The sequence below is a fragment of the Amblyomma maculatum genome, unplaced genomic scaffold (genome assembly GCF_055883805.1).
Source record: "Amblyomma maculatum isolate TAMU_Amacu unplaced genomic scaffold, ASM5588380v1 scaffold_13, whole genome shotgun sequence".
NCBI classification, from domain to species: domain Eukaryota; kingdom Metazoa; phylum Arthropoda; class Arachnida; order Ixodida; family Ixodidae; genus Amblyomma; species Amblyomma maculatum.
Genome location: NW_028146738.1, coordinates 3,201,936 through 3,220,931, shown reverse-complemented (window position 1 = coordinate 3,220,931; position 18,996 = coordinate 3,201,936). Strand labels below are relative to the sequence as shown.

The 18,996-nt window shown below is 42.9% G+C and overlaps 1 protein-coding gene across 1 annotated transcript in view; it reads left to right on the top strand.

Moving 5' to 3' along the window:
* LOC146172108 (uncharacterized) overlaps positions 1-18,996 on the top strand; it is a 111,781-nt gene that overhangs the window by 33,132 nt on the left and 59,653 nt on the right. Inside the window, exon 4 of the mRNA XM_084586014.1 lies at positions 15,989-16,225. Within this exon, the coding sequence (XP_084442140.1) occupies positions 15,989-16,225 (237 nt within the window). The remainder of the gene's footprint in view (positions 1-15,988; positions 16,226-18,996) is intronic.

The window sequence follows — 18,996 nt, the reverse complement described above, 5'->3', positions numbered from 1 at the left end:
GCTTAAGAAAGCTCTGGCGGCACATTTTGAACCGGCACAGTGTTGCATCGGTTAATGCTCATCATTGTGGAGCAAAGGTGGCCAGATATTTCCACAGCATGCATTGCCTGCAGCACATGGATAGGCATGTGGTGTGCCCCCATGGAGAGGATAACAGCTCTGCTACAAATGGAGCAAGGTTAGAGAAAGACGTGGCTATCCTGCCGGGCACTTTCAAAGCACTCGGACAGGGTGAAAATCTGAAAACAAAAATAAAAACAAATGGCAGCCCCTACGTTTAGCAGTGTGAAGTGATCTGATGCCTGCACTTAGGAATGCCAGCAAGGCAAAAGCCAGCTTTGCGGTGTTGGCAATTTCTTATAGGCCCAGGTAAGGAAAGGGAATTCGGAGAATCTTCAAAATTCAACATGCCTGTAAGAAAGGCTTTGCTATCACACTACAGCAAACGTTCAAACATTTGTCTTACTCATTTGTCACTATTTCATTTAACAATGATTGTTAAACTGTGTGAGGCAGAATAAAGCCAGTAATACACTAAATCTTACAATATAATCGCCTTGTTAATCCTCGTGCTCTGAGTGGCACTGATAACATGTATAGCAAGCATGCCTACCACGCATTGATGCTACCAAGACAAGCACATAACGTGGCTGCACATTGTTTTGGCTGCAGCTAACGTTTCAATTGATGTAGTGAAATTAATAATTTTTTTTATTTGTTTTTTTCTTTAATATTGTTCAGAGAAACTACACGAACAGTTGGTTGAATGGACCCATAGCCTTTACGGCTAGTTATGGGTGCAAATACAAAACAAGTACTATGTTACTCCAGACCTCGTAATGAAAAACTTCAAAATTAGCACACACAATATAATTCATTCCGACATTCCCGTGGAAATTAGTGTTTTAAAGATGCCGGAAAGTTATAACTTCATTTGGGACTTCATTCCACACATGGGCTCCACAATATTGTAGAAGTCTCCGGCCGTACATATTATAACAAGGTGGTTGTTATTTGTTAGGCTGTTATTTGCAGATCTTGTTTGTTTCTTTGGTAATCTAAATAAACTAAGGGGCAGGGGTTAGATTTTATTACAATGTTTGCTATTTCAGCTATCTTCAGTTTATATGCCATTGATAGCAGTAGGATGCGAAGCTGCTGAAAGAGTGGCTTACTGGGGTATGTACTATTTGAATAAGTTATTATACGAATGGCTCGTTTTTGAAGGCGAGAAACAGGATCTAGGTATGTTTTATATGTACCACCCCATGTTTCCAGACAATAGGGCAACTGACTGTGCACTGTGTAAAAGTCGTACCCTGGCACCTCCATCAAATGCAGAGGGGTTTATTAGGGGTTGATCAGAGGACAGGAGATGGTGACCGGTGACACAAGACGATCGTAGAGCGAAGCACAATCTCGTCCGAAAAAGACAGACCGAGCTTCCCGTGCGTGTGCCAGCTGATCGGCCAGGAACCCAGCAGTCTTCATCATCGTTTGTGTCGGCGCTGTATAATCTTCCTTGCAATATATATATATATATATATATATATATATATATCTTGTGATAGAAGGCTAGGTTGAGACAGCAAGGTCGTGACGGCAAGGCCAGCGATGCCTTGTCTAGCGTTTTAATCCGATGACAAAACCCAGGCGCGTGCTGGAGGTGGCGCCACGGGACGATGATGATGGTATGTACAAATGAAAGAGGAAGATCATGGCATGTACAAATTAAAGAACATCCCCGGAAGGCTCACAATATATATATATATATATATATATATATATATATATATATATATACAGATAGACAGAGACTGGTTGATAGGTAGGTAGAGGGCAGGGTAGGGCATGGCAGGGCAGCGCAGGTTTATATCATGATATAATACTGAAGAAGACCAACACTGCCTTCAGGCTGACCTGTATAATGTCACTCTTTGGTGCAATAAGTGGCAAATGCAATTAAACCCTGTTAAGTGCACTTTAATGAGTTTACAGACAAAAATGTACTATTTCTTCCTATACTCTGAACCGTATTCCGATTCAATCCCTAACATCCTACTGGTTTTTGGGTGCACTTATATCCCCGTCACTAACCTGTAAGCCGCACATCGAACTAATTATTAGCAGCACTAACCAGAAGTTAGGTTATTTACTCCGAAACTTCAGCAATGTCCCAGCCCTTTTAAACTTAATTCCCTATAAAACTTGTTCTTCCCAAATTCCAATGCTGCCCCTATTTGGAACCCTCATCATGCCACCCTTTGCATTGTATTGGAGCTTGTTCAGGATAACGCAGCTCTAATTATAACTCTATCGCAAGTATAACAGCAATGAAATCTAACCTTTCTTACCTTCTCTAACACAGCGTAGAAATTTTTGTGCTTAAGCTTTTTGTAGTGAGAGCTACATTGGCCACAGTCTCACCATTTTGCCGTGCCTGTCCAAAGAAATAAGAAAAAAAAAAGAAAAAGAAGGAAGGAAGAATTAGAAAAGATGAAAAAGAGCCAGAAGCAGAGAAGAAGAGACACATAACTTAGTAGTTGGTAGAGTCGAACAACAACGAGTTGCAAGGGCAAAAGGTTGATTCGAACTTTCTGACAGCGGTGTGCCCCAGAGTTCGATGCAGAGATGATGTCATACTACTAGAAGTCTTCTACGCACGAATGAGAATGGTCAACGATGAGACAAAAGGGGTGCTCATATGTGAAGTGATTCCCTTCTAGCATAAAGGTTAAACCATAGAGTAAACTGTTTAGTGCAAAAGAAATGTCTTTACTTTCTGGCCAACCCTAAGCATTGCCATGCAGATTACTCTCATGTAACTCCAGGTTTAACCACAAGCTAAACCACAGCTAACTTTTTCATACACTTTATTATCCCCAGTCACAGCACATAAATCTTATAACTGCACCCAACTATCGCTCTTTTCCTGTCAACCATCAGCACAAGACTGAATCCATTTTTAGCCATACAAACACGTCCTAGTATACACTAAAACCTTGTTAATTCGAAGTCCTTGGGACCGCGAAAAATATTAGAATTAACCGGGGTGTCGAATTATCAAAAATGGACGAAAAATGAAAAACAATTGCACGATACCTTGGTTCATCAATACAGCCCCTTTATTTAGATGTTCACTTGAGGTAGTCATCGATGCGCGACTGCTTGGCACCGTAGTTTGCGGCACCGTGTCATGTCCTCCAGTTGACAAATTGCACAGCATATCACTGTTACCACCACTACACTCCACAAAACTGCGCACGACGTTTAGCGACTCTACGACCGCAGCTAAAACCTGTGCACGGGCAGGTTCAGCATCAGGATCATCGTCGTCGGAATGTCCTCTGTCAGTGATCTCTTTCGAAGTCCGCATACGACATTTGCACATCACATTCTGCATTCATGTAGTCCATGAAATTGCAGCTACCGTCGTCTTCAGCGATGTCGTCCATCCGCACACAGAGTGCTTCCCTTTCATTGTCTAATATACTATCTGTATTAGACAAGTCATTGCAATCGTCACTCTCTTCATTGGGCGAACCAGCATCTTCTCGCTTAGAAAACCCAGCGTGCTTGAAACAACACTAAATCAGATTGCCCTTTACTTGCTTTTCTGAATATAACCATGGGCTTGGCAGTTGTCCACTGGACAGTTGTCCACCAGCCAGAGCCATGCCCGTGATTTTTAACTAACAATGCCATTACCAGATTTTCTGTATAACAGGGCCTCTGATGCTACTGCATTAAAATATGTTATTTACTGCACTCGGGCTCGCTACAATTGCCTGTGGAAAGGGACTCCACAGTCACTGAACCCAACCGGTACTCTCAAACAGGCACGGGAAACCAAGATGACCATCTGCTGACACATGTCTGAGGGAATGACCTGCAGAAAGATAAAAAAAAAAGAAAGCATGAAGCCACACATTCAAAACATTAATACTGGAACAGTGTAAATGTTGAGTGCTTCATTAGGTGATTTCACATTATAACTAGTAAGTATGCTAGTCACAAGGACTGAGAAATAAAGAGCATTAAGCAACAGGTGAAAAACAAAGAAGTAAAAATTAGATAAATTCGATGGAAAAGAAACAGCGTGGAATTATACCGACAGTGGAAAATGCAGATCAGGAAGGAAGCTTTTTTTGATAACTCAAGAGGCAGTGCCTACTTTTTGAAGCTAGATCTGGGTGCCTTAGAACACGCAGCTACAAAAAGAAATTTAACAATGAAGATGACGCATGTGCTGTATGTGGTAACTCCAGTGAAACAATTGACCATAATATACTCGAATGTAATGATATCCATCCGGAAGTTGATTCAGGTGCAGTTACTGTTCCTGAAGCTCTGGGGTTTAGATATCAGTGGCCGGGTGAATCTGGAAGATTGGTGGCTTAAAAGCAGAGAAGTGACGTAATATTAGTAATGTAGAAACAAAAATTTAATAAATAGAATGATGGTTTAGTTAACCAATCTAAATCAATAATTAAGATATAGGGAGAAAAATGAGCATGACAGCTACTGCTACCACCCGGTTTCAAAGGGGACGCTCCTATAATCCATCCATCTATCCGCCTGCTACTGCTGCCGAGCCTCCGTGCGCTCATGACGAAAATTCTTGCCAAAAGCTATGTGTTATCTTTTTGTCAATTTCAGCTATAATACACCACATGGAAGAGCCTTGCTACCATGAAGCCGATAATACAGCCTCATCTAGATTCACCGCATAGATTCACGGCCAGAAACTGCCACAGCGAACAGAGACGAGAAATTTGCAGTTCACAAAATGACAAAGGAAATGGCATGCTCTCAATTTACTGAAACATAATTCGGTATGTGTGCAGCGAAATCATAACTTATATGCAAGGCTTATTCCACTGTTTTTGGTTGAATGATTAGCAAGCAGTCAAACTGCAATACATGTGTGAGATGTGTGACACCTGTGAAAGACGCTTAGCAAAAATAGTGTATTTTTAACCAGTCGTTTGTGATTCTAAGGATTTAAATTTGTTGGAAAAAAAGTCCATTCTCAGGTGTGGATAATCAGATAAGTTGTCTAATTATCCATGATTATCATAATGCCCTCACAAATATGCCATTTACGTTATATGCCTATACTGTATGCAAATTAAATAGAGCAAATAGAACAAGCAAAGGAGGTCCTGTGCTCTAGCCCTTCCTAGAGCTAGAGATACAAGAGATTCCTAGAGACACACCAATTCAGGCTATGTTCGCAAGGTTGAGGCGCCGTCATTCAAAACATTATTAGTATAGATACGTACTAATAATGTAATAATTGATAATGACTCCATGCTATGTACCATACAGGATTCATCATCAATTATTGCAAGGCAACAGTCAGAACATTGAAAGATATAAGCCTAATGTTTCATACGCGTACAACTGGTTGAATTTGTGACACATAACTAGTAGCACGTATTTTCAAGATCAACTGCTGATCGAGACATATGTACGACATAGAGAATTATCCTATAAAGTAAGGTCTCGAGCATCTGCTCCATTGCGTGCCTGAAATCTCTAAATAAAGCATGCTTCAGAATGAAGTTACAGCGTACCATATGCCCAAATCCACCAGTAATGTAAGCTACCTGGTACCAGCTGACCTCTAAGCATGCAGCTACTGGGCAGGCTACCGAGGCGTGTTCTGCAAGTATCAAGCTGTTGAGCCTTTGGCAGCTTTTTCCTTAACAGCTCAGTGTTAGCACCTACCATGAGCTGGCACTGGAGGGCAAGTGCCCTATGACTAAATTTCTTCAGCCGACAGCAACAAGTCGGGAGGACTTGTTCCACCTTCCACCTTATAACAAATCTGGAAGTCTAGATATATTTGGGTGCTATCTCCATCTTGTTTATATTGTAAGCAAACAGCAAAAGCCAAACAACCTTAGGAAAGTAAGGTTCCAGACATGCTCCTCACCAACATTGTGCAATATCTGTATGCAGTCCGGAATGGCGTTCCAGACAATGTTGCTCTAATCACTTGCTCACATCACTTCGTCGCAGATGTAAAAGCTTTCCTGAAACTATGGGTATGTATTTTTTAATTTTACTATTGGGTTTGTATGGTTTAATGTCCCATAATTTTACTATCTCTTTTAGGGTATTTAATGAAATGAAGTCTAGTACTGCACACCAACAGAAGATATGCAAAACTGGATATGCCAGGGCATCTCATCATAAAGGGCCAGTGAGCCTTTTTTTACATTTAAGCCTTTTACAATTTCACACCACTTTACAATAATATTGCAGCTTTCAAGACTTCCATAAGACTTTTTTTCAAGCCCTTGATGAAGAGTATCAGATTGTCGATAAGGACATGAGATGCATCTACCACACTGCTGATGGACAGCTTTCTTCCTTCACTTTCCTGTATGCTTTAAATTCTGGCTAAGCACTGTGAACATCAGCAATACTGCATCGGAAATCCTGCTCATGCTAAAGACTACCGTTGCAATGGGCACACAACACAGACGAAAATAAAACAAGTCGAGAGAATAACACGCAGCCAATCCTGACATGTCAACAGTTCTGCACACTCTCCTGCTTGTCAGCCGGTCAAAGTTAGGCAAGTAAGGAAGGCTAAACAAAGTCACTCGCTTAGCCAAAGCATCTTAAGCAATGCGCCTGGTGCCAAATGATACTAACCAAAGCCATTTACTATGTGAGCACACTAAATGCATAGCAAAGAGGAAATTCACAAAAAAAAAAAACTGATGACTACCGAGAGTAAAACACGGACAATTGCCAATCATGAATAAAGATAATCAATCTCGTGGCACAACAAAGAAACCAAACATTTGTTAATGCATGATACCACCTCAGTCTTCATATGTAATAATGCATACCGGGGAAATTTTTCATGTCCATGAATTGAAGTAGTACCTCAGCGTACATCACATTGTTGAAACAGGTCGCTGTTGAGGGCAATGCAAAGGGCATCTTGCATTACCAAACCTTCAATTCCTTTCTTTTACCAGAACATTGCCCAGCTTGATACATAAAAGACAGGTCTCTGTTGCACTCTTGGTCTTGATTTTGTTTTATTTTTGTGTTTGCTCATTTCATATGCATTTAATCATGCTCCAGAAACATGCACTTTGTCGATAGCTGTCTTCCTACCTTTGCGATTTGTCCTGCACTCTTGGTTCAGTGTGCTTCATCACTAACTTGAGCAGCCACACACATGGATAGTGTGGCAGAGCAGGGCCCACAAATTCTCTAACTTGCACCCTTTTCCAAAATGTCCCCTTCGGTGAAACCTGACTGAATAAAACACTCGATCAGTGTGGTTCCACCTGCTCTGGCCTGCACTGCTGGAGCTGTACACCATGTAACAAAAAAGCACCTGATATAAAAATGTGATGAGGCACAATGTATAGCTGCACTTGCCTTCCTGCCTGATCAAATTTTACAGCAACAATACCAACGTTATATAATATTCGACAACTTGGAACTACCAGCTGCGCATTCTTGTCCCATGAGTGCTAACATGCTAGCAAAATGATGATGTATAGTAGGATTTCCACAGTACCGTCTTTGCCAAAAGTAACCAGGCTGCTCCGAAGGCTGGCGGAGCAAGCGCGCGGCCGTGTGGCGGCGTTGCGCTCGCTGTGGCTTATCGGTGCTTGTCAGCTCCGAGGGTACAATAGCTGACGTAACTTCGCACCCTCACTCTCATCCGTTGGATGATAAAAACTAGGCGCGTATGATGTGTCGGCTGCGGTTTCACGTGTGCGAAGCTTGGTAGAGCCCAGCGAGGGCGCTCAGTATAGCGACGGGGCTATTCGCTCTTCATGGCAACTGCCCTGAAGCAGATAATATGTCCCGTTTCTCGCTGTATAATTATACGTGCTTGTGTTCTGTAATCCGCTGCTGAAACGCACCAGCAGAATTGCGCTTTCCTGTGTGTTCCATGCGCCTGTACATCGCACCTCGAAATTTCAATATGCTTTCTTCAAGGTGCCTTGCGTAGTGCCACATTACAGGTCGTAACTAGGAAAAGCTTGTGAACCCTTTCAAGCCACCTTATCTCTCTTTTAGGCTTGCGAAATTGTGTTAGCCCTCGGGGTGACTGTTTAAAATATGTGCAATGATTGATTGTAACAAATTTTTGCACTTGCTTGTAGGTAAGTTTTGGTTTAAGTAAACTAAAATAAAACCTTCCTCGCGCTTACCCATTATATGCACATGATTGCTTTCCCGCTCGCGGAACCCTTATTTCAGGGCGACACTGTCTGGCAAACCTAGCACATATTCGTCCTAGAAACGAACAAGAGCTCACCGTGTCTACTATCACCTGTTTTTCTGTTTCCCGCAGTTGCCAAGAAGAGCGAATAGCCCCGTCGCTATACTGAGCGCCCTCGCTGGGCACAACCAGGCTTCGCACACGTAAAACCGCAGCCCACACATCATACGCGCCTAGTTTTTATCATCCAACGGGCGAGAGTGAGGGTGCGAAGTTACGTCAGCTATTGTACCCTCGGAGCTGACGAGCACCGATAAGCCACAGCGAGCGCAATGCCGCCACACGGCCGTGTGCTTGCTCCGCCAGCTTTCGGAGCAGCCTGGTTACTTTTGGCAAAGACGGTACATAAGCTTTACTGATTTGTTTTCTGATAGGGGCCTTTCATGAGTATTTTTTTTCAAAATTTATAAGTTAGGCTCTGCTGTATGTGTATAGTACTAGTATAGTACTGGGTATAGTATAGTATAGTACTAGTAATGTCCCTACTGAAGGTGTGCACAGTAGACCTTCCGGTGAGATACCCATAAAGCTGGCAACGAGTTGGCCCGATTATGGGGCTTAGTTATTGCCCTTAGCAACCCAAGCTATGAGGGACATGCCGCAGTGAAGGGCTCCGAATAATTTTAACCAACTGAGGTTCTTTCATGTGCACCGATATCATACATACAGGTTCGCACTGCATTTGGCCAGGATCAAACCCAGATTCCCTGCCCTATAGTAGCTGAGTGCCCTACGCAACAAGCTTAGCAGCATGCCTTGGGGTTCAGAACAATGGGGAATGTACAATGCCTGAAAGCACTAAAATAGAATGAGTCACTGTTGTCATTGGTGTCACACCATTTTCTTGAGCAGGCTGATCAGTCTTGTCACCGACACCATTACCATTCCATGAACTGTAACAGCTGTTCTGAGCAAGGCACACTAATTTAGGATGAATAACTGCATTCATTGGAGGGCTTCCGTAGATGAATTTTTTTCGTAAACTTCTAACCAACATGAGTGCCCCAGTTAACAGCGATCATTTAGTCCACTTAACATGCACACAACACATGCAGTCATTATCTACAATGCACCATTTTGAGTTCCATACAAGATTTTTACTCAGGAGCTCCTATCATATATATGGTGAAATAAATGAATTGTTATAGCAGTAATGTTTTTTGCGCCATACATATTTACTTCAGTGCTACTATCAAGCAGCGCTACAATTAATACAGAGCACAGTCATTTCCAGTCACTGTCCTTAAATGACATTATTTGCGGTAAACGCTTCCGTGTTCTCTAGAGAACTCTCCGGAACAATGCACTGCAGCTGATCCAAAATTTGGATCGCACATATGAATTAAATGAGGTGCCAGTGTCGCAGCAGTATTCCGTTGCACACATAGTCGTGTCACGAAAGGCTGAAACAACTGCGCCTCAAAAAGTTTCGTGCATTTCTCGAAATTGCATGTTCATCCTGCATTATATCCCAGCAGCCTTGTTTGCAATGCCGCGAAAAACGGTTTAACGAAGAGAACATTTTACGGCTGCCTTCAAAACCAAAACCAGCGTTTACAGCAAATTTCTTGCGTCTTGCAGTGCTGGTGACTGTTTTCTTGCTTGTCGTTTTGTTGCCGTGATCATTACGTCATACGAATTGTTCCAAGGACGGTTACCTCAGCCATTCCACAGCGTGTTGCGCGTGCACCTTGCGCGCGAAAGGTGCTGCGCTACGTGTGCACGTTTGCGCATTCCATTTACGTGTCACAACGAAAATGACGGCAGTTGTGCACGTCATGAGTTGTTGCTTCCCGCAAGCTGTGTGCTGTAATGAATTCATTGTTACGTAAGTTGTCTTGCTGCATACGGTCTAGCGTTGTTTTTTTTCCTGATGACTACCTACATTCCCGCACACCATCGCGTTCGCATGCTGGTGCTATGTCGGGTACGTCTCGTGGCTACCGATAGTCGGTCGAAGCACTCGGCCCAGTTCGCTTATGCAGCACAGGTCGCTTTACTGTTGATGGCTATGTTCATTAATGTGGTACGGTTTTCAGCCATGAATATCTTTCTACAACATGATGCTGTTCTGGACACTTCGACGATTTGCTGAATGCATGATCAGACTTGTGTGGCCTGATCGCGTGCATCTTCATGACTGTCGTCTGCTGTTCTGTCAAACTGCAGTGGTGGTTAGCTTAATTAGGTCTAATTCCATTGCATAAACTGGCAGGCATTTGTTCTTTCTTGGAGGCACGTGCCACTTTGGAATGATGACAAGTTTTGGGGTTAAGAGTGTAATCCGTTGAATGTTCCAAATTTTTCTTCGTGTATGTGCAGCTCGCCCGCGTCTTTCAAGTGATCCACTTCGTCGAAACGTTGCGGCGAGTCCCAGTGACTGAAAAACGTTATTACATGCGCAAAACTGTTCAAGCTAGCTTTGCGTTGCATTGCAAGAAAAAAAAAAGTATTGTCTGAACGTGAGCCTTTGTATCCCATCTCACTGCATGCATAACAACTGTGTCAAGGACACCTGACACAAATAAATTACAGGAGCAGTAATTCTGAAGCATAAACTTGGAAATTTTTATTTTTTTTCACGTATCTGACTTCTTGAGTCAAGGAGGTGAATCAAAGAGTGGCTACAAAAATAGATATCGAAAACCAGCAGAGGGGCCATTAAGGCATAGATGCTCTGTCGAGACCTGTTGTCAAGCCTTCTTTGGCAAGGATGCAACACGAATGGTAGCTGTGGTTCATTTCTTCAGGAAGTAAGACCTACATCTGATGAATGCCGACAGGGAGGGAAAATTTGTCGTGCTCGCACTCATCCTGTACCCAGTCTTGTGTGTGTTCTTTTCCACAACTACCATGTCTGAAGTCAACCTCGCTGTATATACGAATGCCACATACGGGCATCTCAAGAAACGTATTGAAGTCATGAGGACTGGAGCTAAACACCTTATCTGTTTCTTTGTTTTCAAAATCCATACAGTGGAGATGTGAACGCAGACTTGCCTAAGAGTGATCTTCTGAAGAACCTTTCTGTTGAGATGTGCCTAAATTTAAAAAGTAGCTGTTTTTCTAGCGCAGTGTAACGTGCATAGAGCTCTTTTACAGGTGAGGAGATTTAAGGTTCTTTCCTCTGTATGCCTGCAGTTCTTATCTTTGAAAATTGCTTTTAGCTTCAGTTCATATAAGAAACACCCATGCAAGGCTCTACAGGAGAAGCGATTTTGCATTTAGAACAGGTAGACATTGTTCTTTCAGTGTTTTTTTTTGCACACCAGTAAAATCAAATGCTATAAGATGTGTCGGCTTGTAATTGTAATGGCTCGTAATTGTTGATGTGATGTGCTCGGTTTCCTCAATCATTTTAGGTGCAATTCTACTTCCGGAAATGTGGGAGGAATCATTACCTCAGTCACTGTAATTGATGCGAAAGAGCACAGGAGAGATCTTTAGTTATTCTGCATTTTGTTTGCTGGTTAGCTTAATGAGGACATTATCATAGCTTGTACAAGACAGTTATTACAAGCTCCCATTCCCGCTAGTTGACCTTCTATGTGACAATCATGCTAACGCATAACATTCCATGTCCGCTGCTGTGGTATATACCAAGTGTCCCTGCACTTGGTATATTCCGACTGATGATGAGGATGATGACATTGTTCAAGGCATGCTAAGAGTAAATAAGAGAGGAGAAGAGTTTGGCCTGACTTTGTGTGAGCTGTCATGTTTTTAGGGCTTTTCATATACAGTATATAGGCTTACTTGTAATCCACTATGTACAGTACACGAGCTATTCAGTTGCATGCCATGTGGTGCTGTTACAATGATGCACGCATTATAACAGTTCTTGTACCGGTGCTCAATTTCCAAACTGATCCAGCTTTCACTGCCATTGTTCTGCCAAGCACTGGCAAATATATTTAATATCTGCGACCATGTTAAATGCATATTAGTTTGCAGTGTCCAGACATGGCTGAGAACGGAGATAAGGACACTTTTAAAAAGAATATTTCTGCTGCTCATGCTCGTGGTGATCATTCTGCACAATAGATAGGCGGGCGAGTTAGTGATATATTTTTAAAAAAAAGTAATAGAGCGAACAACGGGGATACTTGTGCTGTGTTTCTCTAGCCTTCATCCCCATTGTTCGCGCTGTTATTTTTTTAAAGAGCTTTCTGCTTTTACACAGCATCAAGGCTCTTGTTATCAGTGCAGTTCAGTCGTTCTGTCTTGTCCGACTCTTAGTGACCCTATGGACCATATCACGCCACGCTTTCCGGTCTCCCTCTATCTTCCTAACATGACATAACTTCATCTGCAGCGCCTCGAAGATGCCATCTAACCATCGCGTTCACTGCCTACCCCTTTTCCGGTGACCCTCAACCTTTCCCAAAATCAAATCTTTCTCCAGCGATTCCTCTCCTCTCATCAGATGACCAAAGTAGCTGAGCTGCAACATTAGAATTTGACCCTCCAATGAGCAGTCAGGGTTTATGGTCAACAATATTGACTGATTTGATCTTCTGTCCGTCCAAAGAACTCTCAAGAGTCTCCGCCAGCACCACAATTCAAACGCGTCAATTCTTCGGCGGTCAACCTTCTTCACAGTCCAACTCTCGCATCCATACATCACAACTGGAAAGACCATAGCACGAGTTATACAGATCTTGGTTGGCAGTGTAATGTCTCTGCTCTTTACTAGGCTCTCTTTCCCAGAAGCAGGCATCTCCTAATTTCATGGCTGCAGTCTCCTTCCGGGGTAATCTTGGAGCCCAAGAAGAGAAAATCTGTCACAGCTTCCACTTCTCCCTTGATGCTCCATTACTTGGTAGGGCAAGACGCCATAATCTTTGTCTTTATAATGTGCAGTTTAAGCCCTAACTTCTCACTCTCTTCTTGTACGCACATCAGAAGTCTTTTGAGTTCCACTTCACTTTCTGCCATTAAAGTGGTATCATTCGCATATCTAAGGTTGTTGATACATTTCCGAGCAATCTTCACTCCAGCTGAAGACTCGTCCAGACTTGGCCTTCATCATGATGCACTCGGCATATAGGTTAAATAGGCAGGGCGACAGTATGCAGCCTTGTCTCACTCCTTTCTCAATTGGAAACCAATCAGTAAGACCATGCCCAGATCTGACTGTGGCCTCTTGCCCTTCATACAGGTTCCTGAGGAGACAGATGAGGCTAATTGGAACTCCCATCTCTTGGAGAGCTTGCCACAATCTGCTGTGATCTACGCAGTCAAACAATTTCGCATAATCAATAAAGCAGAGTAGATGGGTTTCTGGAGCTCTCTTGCTTTTTCCATGATCCAGCGAAGGTTAGCAATCTGGTCTCTAGTTCTGCCCTTGCGAAACCCAGCTTGCATGTCCGGAAGCTTGCGATCCACATACTGCTGCGGCCTACCTTAGAGGATTTTCAACATCACCTTGCTAGCATGCGAAATAAGCGCGATCGTGCGGTAGTTGCAACAATCTTTGGCTCTGCCTTTCTTTGGAATGGGGATGTAAACTGACCTCCAATCCTGTGGCCACTGCAGGGCTCTCCAAATTGGTTGACATAATGTATACAGAATGTTAACAGCGTCGTCATGGTTGAGGTTTTGAAGCAACTCAGCTGGAATGCCATCAATTCCGCTAGCTTTGTTCTTAGCAAGGTTGGCTAAGGCCCATTCACCTTCACTCTTCAGGATGCCCGACTCGAGATCAGTAATCACAACCATCTTATGTTGGGTTGGCACATCCGGGTCCTTCTTGTACAGTTCTGTCAATTCCTGCCACCTCTTCTTTATCTCTGAGGCTTCAGTGAGGTCCCTGCCTTGTTTTTCCATTATCACGCCCAGCTTAGCGCAGAAGCTTTCTTTGATATCTTTGATTGTCTTATACAGAGCTCTTGTGTTCCTCAATTGGCTGTTGTTCTCAACTGCTTGGCACTGTATGTTCAGGAAGGCATTCTTATCTCTTCTTGCTATTTTCTGAAAATCTGCATTGAGAACCTTGAACCTTGTATCTTTCTCTTTGCTCCATAACTTTTGCCATCCTCCTTTCCTCAGCTATTTGCTAAGCCTCTTCAGATAACCAGTTTGCTTTCTTGCATTTCTTTTGCTTTGGAACTACCTTAGTAGCAACTTCTTGTATTATATCACAAACATCAGTCCACATCTCTTCAGGCTCTCTGTCTTCTAGATCTAATTCTTGAAATCGATTCCTCACTTCCACAGTATATTCTGATGAAATTTGATCCAGATCATACCTGAAAGGCTTCTAGTTTTCTGCATTTTCCTCAATCGAAGCTTAAATTTGGCAACAAGAAGCTGATGATCGGTGCCACAATCGGCCCCAGGCCTTGTTTTTACTGCTTGTAGAGCACTTCTCCATCTCTGCCTGCAAAGAATATAATCAGTCTGATTCCTGATCAGACCGTCTGGTGAAGTCCATGTGTACAGGTGCCTCTTGTGCTGTTGAAAATGAGTATTAGCTATGGTCAGGTTGTTTTCTTGACAGTTATTATTTTGGCATTCAGGGCAGCTCGCCAAATTTGTTTTGTACTCATGGCAAAATAAAAAAAAGAAATTGATGTTATAGAGTTTTGTGTAACTTAAATTATGCTTGGGTAATCAAAGAAATTAGTAATGGAATCTGTTTAGGGGAAAGATAATTAAACTGAAAGTAGAAGAAAAAACGTGCCGATGGTGGGAACCGAACCCACAACCTCCGAATATTGCTTCCGGTGCTCTTCCAACTGAGCTACATCGGCCGCTGTCCCCCCTGCTACTTTCTTGATTATTAATGTTGTCTATATACGAACCTTGAGAGTGTTCACCAGCGCCACCCTCAACCATAGCGGCGGACGTGGAACGTCCTGTGTTACCGCCAGTGTCACGTAGAACGTGATCAAGAGCGAGGACAAAAGCTGTGCTAGAACCCTCTTATGCTACCAATGGCTTCAAGACTGCTAGAACAGAGACCCCCGTAAGCTACAAGCACATAAATGAAGGGGAAATGAGGGTGCTCGTTATAATACATGAAGGAAAGAAGCCAACAGTCGGCGAGGCCAAGGAAAGCATTGGGGATTGTACTTTATGTCTTTCTATTTTTTAATTTTTACTTGGGTAATCACAGAAGTTAGTAATGGAATCTGTTCAGGGGAAAGATAATTAAACTGAAAGTAGAAGAAAAAACAATGTGCCGATGGTGAGAACCGAACCCTCGACCTCCGAATATCGCGTCCGAGCACCGGACGCGTTATTCGGAGGATGCGTTATTTCTGTGATTACCCAAGTAAAAATTAAAAAATAGAAAGACAAAGTACAATTCCCAATGCTTTCCTTGGCCTCGCTGACTGTTAGCTTCTTTCCTTCTTAAATTATGCTTAAAATTTGAACACTTTTTTTTCTTTTCTGCCACGGGATCCAAGCTTGTGATCCCTATCATCATTTGGAAATGATGCAGTGACCTTGCATCAGAGATCTGGAATGAAAAAAACTGCAGTAATGTGATCTTAGTTTCTTGTAAAAAGTGGTTTTGGCAGGTGATGCCACTGTCTCTCTTTTTTCACATTACCTAGCTTAACTCATCACTGCTTTCTATGACAGCAATCTGTTTGTCAGCTGCAGCTTCAGTCTTTCTTTGGTGTCCCTAGAAAGGCTGACAGTTTGGCTGACCGGTTTGACATTGCTCCTCACTCAATTTTGTGCTGTGATTTCTTGTTGCTTGTGCAGAACACCATCGCAGCTGGAGCTCCAGCTGTCGTTGCTCATCTCGGATGAGGAGGAGAGTCATGACTGGTATCTTACGGCACAACAGGCACCCCTGTGTGATGAAAAAGCAACATTTGTGCTCAGTGATGTGTACAGGAAGGTGGTGAAGAACCTTTACGAAGGGCCCATATACCAGATGGACTGCATAATTGAGTGGCCAGCTACGATGTGGTTCAACTGGTCTTACAATACCACCAGGTAGGGGTTTAATTTTGAACTGGTCTGCACATGGCTTAGTTACTTCATTTTTACCTTAACTGCTAACCTGATGCACGTGAGATATTTTGGGAGGGGCATGCAAAAGAAAAGTATGAAAGGTGAATGAGAAGAGAATACGTTGTAAGTACTCGCACAAGAAGAGCGAAAAGAAGAAAAGTAGCTAATCAAACACAGCTTGGGTAGTACCAAGGTGTAAAATATGAAAAAAAGAAGTGGATTACAAAGGTTTGAAGCTGAATATAGGAAAAAAAATAATGTTTAAAAATTCAAAAATGAATATCGTGCAACTGAAAAAGTGATCAGAGGAGCACATAGAAGTATTGCGTGTGGCATTTTGAAATTCAGAATAGGCTACATATTTATGGTTGTGGGGATTTTAGTTTCACTGTGAGCTGATGCTTTTCGAAATGCTGGTTCCAGTCATGTTTAGTAATAGCCCATTTAAGCCCGTAAACTAAAGTGCACTTGTGGGGAGTGTCTCTCACGAAAAGTGCACTCTGAATTTGTTAAACAATATAACATAAGTGCACTCGAGTGAGAGTACGTTCGCAGAATAAACTTCGAGAGCCGTCTGTAGCTTTGCGGGCAGTGATTTCTTCGTCACAGAACGTATTGTGTAAATGATATGCATACAGGTTGACATACGTGTTTTGTAGGTATCTTTATTTGAGTAATTGTTTTAAGATAGCTACAAGCAAGGCATCACATAACAAAAACATGATGTAAATATGTATGCAACTTTCAAATTAGGCTTTGTTCTGGCACTGTGCCGAAGCCATTTTCTGTTGTATCTGATGTTTATTGATATGCAGTCTCCTATTAATGGGACGATATCAAACTTTAGTCATTTTTTTGTGTTCTGCTATATTAGAAAGCAGTATTCTGAACTTTAGACCTGGAAGTGCACATATTTCTTTTTAAATATTTTATATAGTTGCCAATTTCTTATCTGCAAGGGCACTCTGCTCTCTCATTTAGCACTGTGCAGCGTAAAGTGTCTTGAGATGTAGAGTGCACTGCCCGTATTAACTTGCATGTTTCTCGAGGGTATAACCCCTGGTATTTGTCCGAGCGATGCCTGATGCACGAACATGCGTCCATGTGTCACAAGCATTCCGCTTCGTTGCACACGTTCCCTCATTTTTCCATGTTAGGCGTCACTTTACTCTGTTGGGATGAATCAGTATCCACCTGCTTTCTCCCCTTCTCACTTACACCAACATCAATGTCGCATAAATAAGCAATGTGACCTTCCAGCCCATGTTGCTAAAGAGGGTCCTGCCAATCTTATCTCCCTTTTGGACCAAAGAAGTGAAAGCAGTGTCAGTAACCCTGTTACAGGAGGGCCCACAATCTTGTGTTAATGGATGGCATCTTCATTATGTCCACCGTCAACCTTCATCACAGAAAGTTTAAATGTACAGCAATCAGTTATCATCTGCCACCGCACGTTCCACTGCTCATACCCAGATCCCCTTGACTCCATAGATGGCGCACATGCTGGAAGTCAGTATATAGACCTGTTGCATCGGGACAAGCGAGCACGTATGCACTGGCCACACGCAGTAGTGTGCCACGGCAGAGTCCTTCAATACTCTAACGGTCATGAAACTGCCGCCCAAGACAAGAGCGGCTGCCAGGGGCGCCATCGCTGATCGAGGTGTCAGGAGATCGCGCCGGCGCCATGCGATAGGGTTGATCCTGGGACACTTTCATTCACACTCATGCAGTTATTTCCTCTTCTCATTACATTAAGCGAAATTGATCACGATTTTCCAGTATCCACTGAAGGTTCATAATATTAGTCTGCCTGATGCTTATAGGAAAAGCACTGCCAGCAGATCCACAGCCCAATCATCACTTGTGATTTTCTGGTTGTGATGTAGGGACTTCATGCTTATAATGCGACACTGAAACTGTGCTGAAAGGTGTGGTGTGTTCTTTAACCTGAAACATACAGGTTACTCCTGCATAATACGCAGTAAGGCAACGGCCGCGTTAGCAGGTGGTGCTCGCTTGATTCGCTCCGCACTTCGGTTGTTCGCGCAGCTTGTGTGCCTGCCTGTCCTAGCCATAGCATTATCCATGTTTGAACCTTTGGATTGCTCGGCAGTAATCGTCGTGTGATTTCAATGGAAGGTTGAATGTATAACTGCTGTTGTCGCTGCTGGAGCACCGCGGCATCAGACTAAGATTACCAACTTTGCAGTGCAAAATAAAAGCTGCATTTTTTTTTAAACCTACTGCCTATTTCCACTTGTTTTTTGGCTGGTAAGTGGATAATTTGACGCTACTCCTGTTAAGCCATAGTACCGTTTAGTACATACTTTTTCTGAGTTCCGGCCAACTACGGATTAACAAGGTTTTACTGTAATATGAGCAGTGTGATACCACTTGGTTGGTTTCCCATAGAACTGAATGTAAAAAAAGTGTGAGAGAAGCCACATATGGTGAACTGCTTTGCATGTATATCTGTAAAGACTGAACTTTCTCATTGATAGGAAACTGCGGTGACCCTAAGTAACGGCCAAGCTCTGACCATGTTCTTGACTTGCACGTATCTCGCGTGCAACACGCTACCGATGACCGACTGTGTACAAAATGCTGCCTCTGTTTTGTGGCTTAAGAAAGCTCTGGCGGCACATTTTGAACCGGCACAGTGTTGCATCGGTTAATGCTCATCATTGTGGAGCAAAGGTGGCCAGATATTTCCACAGCATGCATTGCCTGCAGCACATGGATAGGCATGT